The sequence below is a fragment of the Peromyscus eremicus genome, chromosome 10 (genome assembly GCF_949786415.1).
Source record: "Peromyscus eremicus chromosome 10, PerEre_H2_v1, whole genome shotgun sequence".
NCBI lineage: Eukaryota > Metazoa > Chordata > Mammalia > Rodentia > Cricetidae > Peromyscus > Peromyscus eremicus.
Window position 1 is genome coordinate 72858893 of NC_081426.1, and position 12026 is coordinate 72870918.

The window sequence follows — 12026 nt, forward strand, 5'->3', positions numbered from 1 at the left end:
CCTTGGTTTTGTCTCTCTAGTGAAAAAGTAGAAAATTCCTTCAAATCTTTGATGACCACCACTGACTCCAACTTTGCTTTTTTTGTTTTTATCCCTTTTCCCTTACTCAATAGTGCTCCATGTTACTATGGTTTTAGTCTTATACTGCTCCCGAATTCTAGACTTTTGATATAACAATTGTCCACATACAGGTGTTATTCTGACAGCTTGCATTCAGTGTGTATAAAGCTGAATTATTTACATTATTTTCCTCAACTAATTCATTGCTGGCCTCTTAATCGGTTGTTTTGTTTTTTGTTTTTTGTTTTACTTCTTGATGTTCTTCCTCAATTCACAAACTATGTGCTACATAATACTTCTTTATTTGAAAGTTCCCTTTCACACCCTAGGGTTAGCCTGGAAAGTTTTTAACCGTTGTACTTCGAGGTCCGGAAATAAAAATATCTGACTTGTGTTTGGTTACTGTCTTCCAGCCTCCTCACTCCCCATATGTAGTTATCAAACACATAGGCCCAGCAAAGTGTATACCAGCAGGCTGCGTTGATCTGACCTGGTAATGATAGAGAGAGCTCAAAGAGGGACTCACAAAAAGGAGAGACGTTAGCCAAGGATGGCTGAAGGTTCTAAAAATGAGAAAAATGATGAAAATGAGAGTTAATTCTTTTATCACTTAACCTTATACAGAAGATTTTGTTTTGTTTTGTTTTGTTTTGTTTTGAGACAGGGTTTCTCAGTGTAGTTTTGGTGCCTGTCCTGGATCTCACTCTGTAGACCAGGCTGGCCTCGAACTTACAGAGATCTGCCTGGCTCTGCCTCCCGAGTGCTAGGATTAAAGGCGTGCACAGCCACCGCCCGGCTTGAAGATATTTTCATTATCTTTGCAAAGGTGTATTTGACATGGAATTTGAGGCACATCGTGAGATTGCTCTCTGCATGTCTGTCTGTCTCTCCCTCTTGTCTTGCCCTGTGTGTGTGTGTGTGTGTGTGTGTGTGTGTGTGTGTGTGTGTGTGTCTCAGAGGTAGAAATCACAAATCTTCCTTGATAGTACTCTGCTTTATTACTTTAAAAAAAAAAAAAAAGACAGGAGCTCTAAACCTGGAGCTTATCAATTTGGCTAGAATGCCTGTTCACGGTAACCAAGGGAACTACCTGGGTATGTTCCAAATCCAAACTCTGGGATTAGAAACACTCACTTCTTTTCTAGACTTACGTGAGGGTTCTGGAGACCCTAACTCAGGTCTTCAGGCTTGTAACACATATATACTACTGAATGAGCAAACTTGCTGTCTCCCTCTGGCCGTCTTTTGTAGAGAAGTTTAACTCGATCCGCTATTCCCTCAGTCTCAGAACCAGTGTCTAGGACTAAAGTACAGCATTGAAGCAGACATCACCAGATTTCACTTCTACGCTTTCCAGTTTGTTCAGAAAGTACATATGTGTCTAATAGATTATAGTGGTGTGTGCCTTACTAAAACAGATTTGCCTCATGGAGTACAAGTGGAAACAAATTAAAGAGAACACACACAAGAGCGCATGCCAGCTTGCCACTTCACAGTGCTCAAAGTAGTGTTACCTTGAAATATATGTAGTAGACAATTTCACTACCTATCCTTGGTTGTTGGAGTTGTCCTTCTTGGTATTTTGTAACCAAAGCCTTTCTATTGGTAGCATAATCATTAAAAGGGAACAAAAAAGAAAACCTTTTTTTTTTAAAAAAAAAAACTTAAATTACTCTCCCTCTTTGGAAGTGTGTGTGTGTGTGTGTGTGTGTGTGTGTGTGTGTGTATGTGTGTGTGTATGTCTAAGTCTAAAAGATAAGGTAAATAAAAGGAAAAATAAACAAAAAATTTTAAAGCAGCTGTCATGGAATTAGCATAATGCAGCTAGAAATACTTTTTTCATAATTGTGAAGACATTTAACATTACACTGAGAAGTTATTTGAATAGCTAACTAGAAAATGCTATAGTCTTCAGGAATGTATTCCTTTAAACAATGCATGTATCATTTGTGTTTTGTCACTAGGTTATCGAAATGGGTGAATTATATGTTAAAAGGAAAAAAGTTTCTGCAATTGAACTTGGAGCTTTGTACAAAATATCACAGAGGTTGGCGGGGGGAGGAGTCATCTTTATAGGTCCAAAATAGATACATGGAAAATTTGGGCCTCCACATTTTAGTTGACTTTGCATCTGTCTAGTGTTTGGTTCTTAATGATATTTTTGACAGTGACAACCCCGATTAAAGCTATGTCAATGTTTTGACAAAAATGACTGATGAGTTTAATCAGCCAAATTGTCCACTTAGACCAACATTGGGCTCTGTTGGTGTGGTTTGCTTATGTGTTGTTTCTTTGTTCAATTTACTTGATTTAAACTGAATTGACTAAATCAACATAGTATTAAACAGATAAATATGGCATCCAGAACAGCTACAAAATAATTCTCCTTAAATACCTGTATCAAGGTTAAGGAATAAATTGTTTTTTAACAAATGTTCAAAATTTATTATAAGGCATTATAAAATTTATGTGTTTAAATATGTTTTCTGAAAACGAACACATCCATGTGATTCCATTAACAGACAAAAGTCATGAAACTGGCTTCATGAACTGGAGCATTTTTTAATCATTCAGTCATGTTTTTACTTTTAAATTCAAATAAGAAAAACTGTCTTTATTCTTGAAGGTAAAATCTTGATATCAGAAAAGTGTGCATGTTTGACTGCTATGCAGATTTCTGAATGATAAACAAGAATATTTTATTTTAGGAACAGTAGGAATTAAATTTCTTCTTTGTGATAATACCCTGCCTAAATGTGACCCAAAGTAAACTAAGAAAATAACATTATAATAAGACTTCATGATGCTAATGTCATGAGGATCATGATGTCTGTGATCAATGTTATGGGTGTGCTACATTCGTGTGTGTGTGTGTGTGTGTATGTGTATGTGGAAGAGAAGGAAAATGGAGCATAAAGGAAATATAAATGGGACCAGGTGTACAATGCAGCCAGAAGTACTTTTTCTTATTTTTTAAAGATCTTCAAAAATTTTTTTTTACTTATATGTAAACATGTGTGCCTGTGTCTGGGTACATATGCATAAGTGTAGATGCCCAAAAAGGCCAGAAGAAAATGTCAGATTCTCAGGATCTGGAGTTGCAGACAGTTGTGAGCCCCCTGATGTGGGTCTTGGCAAGTAAACTTGGATCCTATACAAGAGTAGTATGTACTCCGGAACTCTGAGTCATCGCGCTAGCCCTAGCCACAACGACTTTAGGTAACATGTGTAGCATGAATCTTAGAAGGTCTTATTAATAAAATCAAACCTGAAGCCAGTTATTGGGGTGAATACTGGAAGATCAGAGAGACAGAACAAGCCACAGCTAACCTCACCTGGCCAACTTTTCAGCTGGTCTTGTTTCCTCAGACTGGAAGCCTCTGTGTCCTCATATCCGAATGGCTCTCAGCTGAACTGTGCTGCTCAAAACCTAAAAGCTTAACCAGCCAAATGCTTCTAGTTTCTGGTCTTCACGCCTTATATATCTTTCCTTTTTACCATCACTCCCTGGGATTAAAGATGTGAGTCACCATGCTTGGCTGTATCCTTGAACAGATGGATTTCTGCCTCTGGAATGCTAGGATTAAAGGCGTGTGCTATCACTGCCTATCCTAAATATCTAGTGGCTTTTCTGTTCTCTGACCCCAGATAAGTTTATTGGGGTACACAACATTTTGGGGAACACAATACCACCACAAACATGATCAGTAGTTTTAGAAAGTCTATGACACAAACATAGAAATATGGTAAGTCTGTATCACTTTAAAATTTGAAAGAACAGATGTTTTCAAAGCAACCATTGTTTCTGAGGTCAAAATTGTTAGAACATTAACCTTGCTCTGCTGCATCTTTTCACATCCCCCTCTCCTCACAGCCTTTTCTTCCACATTTCGTGCTTAGAAAGCAATGGAAAGATCCACTATTGTAAATACTAATGTTATGGATGCACTCATTAGGGAATTAACCAACTGTGCAGATTTAATCTGTCCCTTATATTTACCCACGAGTGTGTCTCTTATTTTAAAATCTACTTCTTTAAAGGTTGGTAAATACTTCAGCTATAATTTCAGTTATATGTTTTAAGCGAGACTTGGTCAGTTTTTATGACAATTAAACACTTAACTTTCTTCCAATGATATACTGGCAAGGGAAAGGGAAAATGTTAAAATTGACATGAACCGAAATCTTCTGCAGCAAAATTAAGTATATATATATACACCAATCACTTAAAATGTGAGAATCTGAACATTTGCTTGTGACAGCCGTAGAGGATTCATGTGGATATTTTGCGATATTACAATATTTTTACAATATACCATGTATAAACGTGGGCACATAAGTCACAAAAAAGGAATAATTTAGGCAAAAAAAAATGAAAACATTTTCCTTTATAGAAATAAGGTAGTAAATGAAAATAGACACCTTACGCTGTTGTTTGTTTTTCATATTGGCTAAATTTATATGAATTGGTTATATTTAATTTTGAAAAGTAGTATGGAATTGGTGAACTATATTTTTTTAATGTTTTTCAAAACAGTTATCTACATTTGGCATATGCTTCTCTTAAACAATCAATTTCACATTAAAAAAAATTCAGAGTTTCTTTTTTGCCACTGTTCTGTAGAAACAAATTTAGGATTTAAGAATTTATTGTTAGATTAGGGGAGGTTGTGATTTGTTGTTACTAAGAGGAGAAATATTCTGTATTAACTTTAAATGATGAATCCTAGCTGCGTTAGCCCTTGTTCAGGTTAACCCAGGTGCTGGGGAAGCAAATGCATGTAATGTCCTTGCATGTACAATGATGATGATGATGTCTTTTCTACCTCTTCCTCCTCCTCCAGCTTTCAGCCGTGCCCCAATTCCCATGGCAGTGGTTCGCAGAGAGCTCTCCTGTGAGAGCTACCCCATTGAGCTCCGCTGTCCTGGCACTGACGTCATCATGATCGAGAGTGCCAACTACGGGAGGACAGATGACAAGATCTGTGACTCTGACCCTGCTCAGATGGAGAATATCCGATGTTATCTGCCAGATGCCTATAAGATTATGTCTCAAAGGTACGGTGCCTCCAGCCTCCAGACTTCTTCCTTGCACATATATCAAGATTCAACATAAATCTGCTTGATAGACTAAGTGTGGATAAGAGTATAAAGTGGCACACGTTTTAGAAGGATTTGGCAGTTTCCACTGTAGATCACTTCTCCTGTCTCTGGAATGGTTGGTGCTATAATCCCCACCATGGCACTTGGGCAATAGAAAACTCACTAGCATTATTAGTAAGTTTAATGATGCACTCTGCCTAGTGTTACGTTCCGACAGTGTTCTCTAAAAATGGTTTGGTTATCTAAGAGACAAAATTCATATTTTTTCCAGAATTTTCACTAAAATACAAGTGCAGAAATAGTCTTATTCATAATTATTTCCTAATTATGTAAGAACAATAGAGAAAACAGAAAGCTGGGTCAGGGTCCAGAGACACTGCCTAGTGATTTAGAGCAGTTGGTGCTCTTACAGAGAACCCACAAGGGAACCAAACACCAGCTACTGTCTGTAACTCCAGATCCAGGGTCTCTGACCTCCTCTTCTGACCTCCATTGACACCTGGACACACGTGGTGCACATGCAGATAAGCCAACACACACATACACACAAATAAAAATAAAATAATCAAATAAATGGGTAGTTTATATAATCATTAACCAAAACACAGTAAAAGATAATTGATGAAGGATTATTTGAACTTGGAAAACAATGAAGAAAATACTAATTTACAATATGTTACTTGAAATATATTTAATACTGTTGACTATTTAAATTATTACCATGTTGAAATACATGAAGTAAGGTAGCATATAATTTCATGAGACAAGGGAAAATGTTTGATTTGGAGGGGATACGTTTATTTCCATACAAAGAAGATTTAAGATTTATCATAATAGAAGTTCTTTACAAATAAAGTTAATTATATATAGAGAGACATATACATATATACATATACACACACACATATATATATATCTTTATGGAGTGAAAGAGAGAGATACATACATTAAACATTTGTTCACTATTTCAATGATTTCTCAGAAATAAATTGTTATGCACTTTGTATATATCCATGCTTCCTACTTTGTTGATGTGATTACTTATTAAGTAATGCATCAGTAAGTGATAACTTTTCTAAATAATTTTATAATTGGATAGGGTCACTTTTTCATAAGGATTTTTACTCAGATAATTTTTATTATTCTATTAAGGAATTATTTTAAATGAGCAGAAATTAAAATACAAGAAAACTCACCAAATTGAAGACTAGACACAAACAGAAAGCAATGCCCACTACTCTGTCCCTAACCTCAGCGGTAAATAAGTAAGACATGCAGCAGAGTTGGAATCATCTCTATTTTGGCTTACAAAAGCCATCCTTATTTTAACCATTTTCCTGCTCTTAAAATAATTTACTGTTGTTTGTGTGTCCACTGTGCAGGAAGTACACACATGTCATTGTGGATGCATAGGGGTCAAAGAAACATTTTATGGAGTTTGCTTCCTCCTTCCAGCTTCCAGAGGCAAGCTTCTTTATCCACCGAGCTGTCTCACTCGCCTCATTTTATCTTAATATTTAAAATTTTGTGTATTTTTGTGTGTGGTTAGTACAATATTAGAATCAATGTCTTTAGGCTAATGATAGATGTATAAATTACTAGAAGAAGTTATAACTTATGTGTCCAATGAGCAGGCCATTTGAAAGATGTTGAAGGATAATTCTCTTCACACATGTCATGGGGTTTGGTTTGTCTGTTGCTAAAACAGATGCTGGAAAAACATAAAATTTTGAAATTAAGGGTCCATTTGATAAGAGTTGGATACATTGTTTACTTGTGTGTCTGTCTGTATTATAAAACTGACAAACTTCCGTCTAGTTTAAATAATATGTTATATTTAAGAGGATTTTAGTCCTTTTTTACTCATGCTGGTGTAATGTTGCCTCTGGAAAGGTTTATGATGAGTAGCATAGTGGCTAATAGTTATTTATTTCAGTTAAGTAATCAAACATAAGACTGAATAGATTCCATAATAAGTGTACTAAATGAAGGATCCTAGTTTTTTATGTTTAGGGGGTAAATGAAGTATATATCAGAAGCATTAACTTGAAATTGTTTTAGTGTATTTATTAATACCATTTAAAAACAATCCCTTAAACTTGTAATTACTACAAAAATTATTAGTAATGGATCCTTTCAATAAACTGAAGTATGTAGGTTATATACACACAGTGGCAAATCTGTAATGGAAGCCTGCCTTCAGCACTAACTAAATCCTTTGAGTAAATCCTCCTAGTAAGTTCTTAATAGAGACTTTTCAAGCTGTCAGATGACTGTGGCCATTCACCTTTGGACTGTTATGTGTAGTGCATTTTCAGTTTGCAAAATAAATATTTTGATGCTCATAGAGAGAAGTTTGAGACCCTCTGGTCAGATGGCCAAGGTTACTCATCTCCTTTATAATAAACTGCTACAATGTCATGCCAGCCAGAGCATGTTAAATGATGGTGATAGGGATACTGTGCTAATAACATGGATATGTTAAGTAGGTGAATACATTAAAATGAAATAAAAATGACAAGTAACATTTCTGAAGTATATATTAGATAAATGGATTTTTTCGTTGTCAAATTTAAGCATTTAAAAAAAAGATTGTCTCAGGGTATAAATATTAAGTATGTCTTGAAGGAGGATTATTACAAAGTACAAAAGTACAAAATATTACAAAGTATTATAAGTAAAAATTATTGTTATTATATCCTTGCATAAACTTGTAAAAAAAACCTTCTAACTTACTTAAATGTAGCCTTTAGACAGATGAGACAAAGACACATAAAATGCATTTTATGTAAATTTTGGAAAAGTTACATAAATTGAAATTTGAACTAACTTTTAAATTAAGTATGAAAAATTTGAGCATTGAATTAAAAGAGATGTGACAAGATGTCCACATTTGTCTGCAGTAGAGCTGTCCTATCTGGCATCCCATTTGTTCAGAGTCCTCAGAATTGCCTAGACTTGAGCCTGTGATGGCTTTGAGCTCTGGGTTTGATCTGCAGTGAATACACACACACACACACACACACACACACACACACACACACACACACATTGTACCTACTTTTACCAAATCTAAATGATCATGACATTGTTCTCATCTGCTTAGCCTCCTTAATATTCTATATTTATTGCTCTATCCTTTTCATACTGAAGGATTAGTTCAAATGACATTGTACATTTATTTATCCTTCTGAAACTTCACATTTCTCATTGTATGTGTACATCAGGTAGTCCAAGTTACCACACAGCATGTTCTTTCTTTTTTCTGATTGTAAGTTTCAGGAATACCAAATCAATGTTTTTCAGTGCAACCAATTTTAGTGTCTAAATGGGTAAAGATGTAATGCTCTCTGATTTAGTTATGCTCATTAACAACTCCTTAAACTTTGGTATTTCCATGCCTTCTATTCTTTGCATGTTGTGCTTAGGTATTTTAGAGATTCTTTTAGAAGAAATATCTGACATAGCTTTTGTATCTTTTTTTTTTTTTTTTTTTTTTTTTTTTTTTTTTTTTTTTTTTTTGGTTTTTCGAGACAGGGTTTCTCTGTGTAGCTTTGCGCCTTTCCTGGAACTCACTTGGTAGCCCAGGCTGGCCTCGAACTCACAGAGATCCGCCTGGCTCTGCCTCCCGAGTGCTGGGATTAAAGGCGTGCGCCACCACCGCCCGGCTAGCTTTTGTATCTTAGTGTGAATATAACTTTTAGCAACTGCATAACTTCTGGAAGGTTCCATGTGGACTTCAGCTAGAATTCAGTGTTGCTTTCAGTTATTAACTCTAATGTTTGAGTCATTAACTCATCCAGCTCTTGAAAGTACCGAATGGGGTTCACTATGACAGTTAGTCAGGCTTGATGGATAAATAAGTCAGGCATGGTTCCTGCACATAAAATATCCTGGACAGATAAAAGGCAGCCAGCAGGATCATTTCCTAAGCATTTTAGTCCTTCCTCATTTACATTTATTGAGGAGATGAAAAGAGGAAATTTCATTCTGGTAGGTAACATCAGAGAGCCTGTTGGGCGGGAAGGTGTTAGAGTTGGCTCATTTCTGTGCAAGCTGTGTAAGCAGAAGGACATGGAAGAGGCACAGGTGGAGTGGCCTCCTTCTTTTAGCTTCTCCTACTGTGGCTTTAAAACTTACTGTTGTTCAGCTCAGGATGTCCCTGCATTTCATTTGGCCCACTCCTCTCTAAAAATGCCAATGCTTGGAGTCAAACTCTTCCTTCAAATCCTTCCTTGTAAATCAGGAACACATGCTATTAAGATACCATACAAATGCTAGATGATACATGAGCTTGATAAATTTGCTTATTTCATTTTTGTCTTGGAATCCTTCTTATAAATTGGACATCAAATCCCGTTAAGTATAAGAAATTTGAATGTTAAATGTAATGATTTTTGTGTTTTCTTTTTTAGTATGTATCATAGCATAACTAGTCTCATAATCTTAATATATGTATGCTTGCCTATAATTTTTTAAACTATAAAAGCACTTGCAAAGAGGCATGCGTATGTTTATGTGTGTGTTTAAGTGAACATGTAATTTCACTGACTTGTACATATAGAAAATTGCACAAATCAAACGTATACAGCTCAAGGACTCTTTACACGCTGAGCTCATGCATGTGTCTAACAAACTGTTGAAGACAGGGAACATTAGCCAGACCCCTCCCTAAGGACATCGCAGTTCTGACTTTGAACAACCAAAAATAGTTTTTGCTCATTTTGTAATTCAAACAATGACTTTGTATAAGATGTTCTTGAACATGGCCTTTCTCATTCACTGTATTTGTTGCTTTCCTTTGTCACTGACGTTTTTTGTATGCCATATCTTTGTCATTTCAAGTATAATTATTTTCTAACACTTTTATAAAGCAGGGCAACCTTCAAAATGAGTTGGTTTCAGAATATTTGTTGCTGCTAATTTCCCTCACAATACCATGACTTAACCTGTATTTTTAAAATATGTTTACGTTTGATACATATTTGAGGCTAAAAACATGTATTTAAAGCCAAGCTAACTTTACTTAACTTCTCATTGGGGTCATGGGAGAGAGACAGAAAAATAAATGAAGATAAAAATAAATCTCTTGTTAGCATTTAAATTAACTTAGGATCACAGGTCGTGAAATGCATGCTATATATATATATATTATACATATATATTATATATACATATATATTTCTAATTAAAAACGAGAGCCTCAGTTTTTATTATAGTTTTAGGAGTATCTTAGCAATATTATATTTTCAGATGTTACAGTCACATAGAGAAGAGGAGAGGGAGAGAGAATTGTTTCTCACCTTTTGAAAGTTATACTGCAGTTGATATCAGCACCGCAGGGAATTTTACGGCTCCTAAAAGATTTTGGTTTCTGTTGTACTCATTTTTAGAGCACTTGAAAAATATCTTCTGTAACAGCAGATGAAGAGATGCCAGTGGCAGATTTTGTGTGTATTTAGCCTAGTAAGTGTTTCAGATGGGACACATACACGAGCCACTTTTCCTCTGTGACTTTGATGGATCCCTTGCATGACGTTTCATGATTTCCTTCAAAATCAAAACAAAGTCAACAAAAACAAACCTTTAAATACATGGATTTCCCAGATTGATTTAGAACCTATTTATTTTTCACATTGGATTGATATTTGTGTGTGTGTTTGTTTTAAAAGACAGAAAGGTAGCCCATTCTCACAGTCCCAATATACAGAATACAGATATTCAGCAATGTTCTCATCTTGAAAGCACTGACATATTTCCCCACATTTTAGTTTTTTTATCTGAGATTCCATTATGACCAGTCTCCACGTATGCTTCCATGTCCTCTTAGGTATTACTTTAGTTTTGGAAGAATTTTTCTGTTAAATATGTATATACACATACATATATATGTATATATTTGTTTTTTTAACAAAGTTTAAGGGAAAAGAAAATCTGTGATTCTTTCATGGAATTATTCTAAACAGAAGTATGAGAAGAGCTAAATGTACAGGTTTGTACTACTGGAAACTGTTCCTAATAAAGATTATTATTGATTTCATTCTTTTAAAAGCAAGTTTGTCATGTCATGACCAAACTTATTAAAATATGTCTTATGTTTTGAATTACAATATAATTATATCATTTCCCCTCCTCCAAACTCACCTTGTACTCTCCTTGCTTGAGTTCAAATTCACAGCTTCCTTCTGTTGTTATTTACATACGTGTACATGTCCGCGTCTGTGTCCTTTTTCCCCTGAATACATAAATACAATCTGCTTGTTCTGTATAATGTTACATGTATGTACATGTTTTCAGGGCTGATCCTTGGTACTGGATAACAAATTGGTATCCTCTTCCCAGGAGAAGACTATTTTTTCCACTCTTCAGCATTCCTTAGCTACCTGTAGTTCTTTGTCTAGAGTTGAACAATTGTGAGCTTTCTCTCTTCCATGGTAGCATGTCTATCGTTGCCTTTGTTCAGTCCCTGCTTAGGTTGGCATGATGGGAAGACTTCATGAATGTAGCTTCTGTTGTTTCTAAGAGACACAGTCTCACAGCAACTCCCTGTCCCTCTGCCTCTCGAAGTCTTTCCACTCCATCTTCCACTGTGTTTGCTGAGCCTTGGGTACAGGTGCATTTTGATTGGTTGTAGTTTTCGGTCATGGTTTCCATTTGTTGCATTATTTTCTTTAAGAGGGATAGGAGCTACACTTTCTTGTGTGTAGGAGTGCAAATATTTAAAATGTAGTTAGCAATTGTGCTGACCATTGTAGATTCTCCTCCAGGGTCTGTGACTTCACTAGCCCTAAATAGTTCCGTTTCCTGTACCAGGCATGATTTCCTTCTGGTTGACTGAGTCTTGAATCCAATGAGAGAGCTGT

General features: G+C 35.6%; 1 protein-coding gene across 2 annotated transcripts in view; it reads left to right on the top strand.

Annotated features, from left to right (window-relative positions):
* The first annotated feature begins 4904 nt into the window (after window positions 1-4904).
* Window positions 4905-12026, top strand: part of LOC131920290 (adhesion G protein-coupled receptor L3) — a 404359-nt gene continuing 397237 nt past the window's right edge. The window contains exon 1 of one of the 2 annotated variants that reach the window (XM_059274597.1): window positions 4905-5118. In XM_059274597.1, the coding sequence (XP_059130580.1) occupies window positions 4928-5118 (191 nt within the window). In that variant the 5' untranslated portion in view covers window positions 4905-4927. The remainder of the gene's footprint in view (window positions 5119-12026) is intronic. The other variant, XM_059274596.1, reaches the window with a different exon arrangement.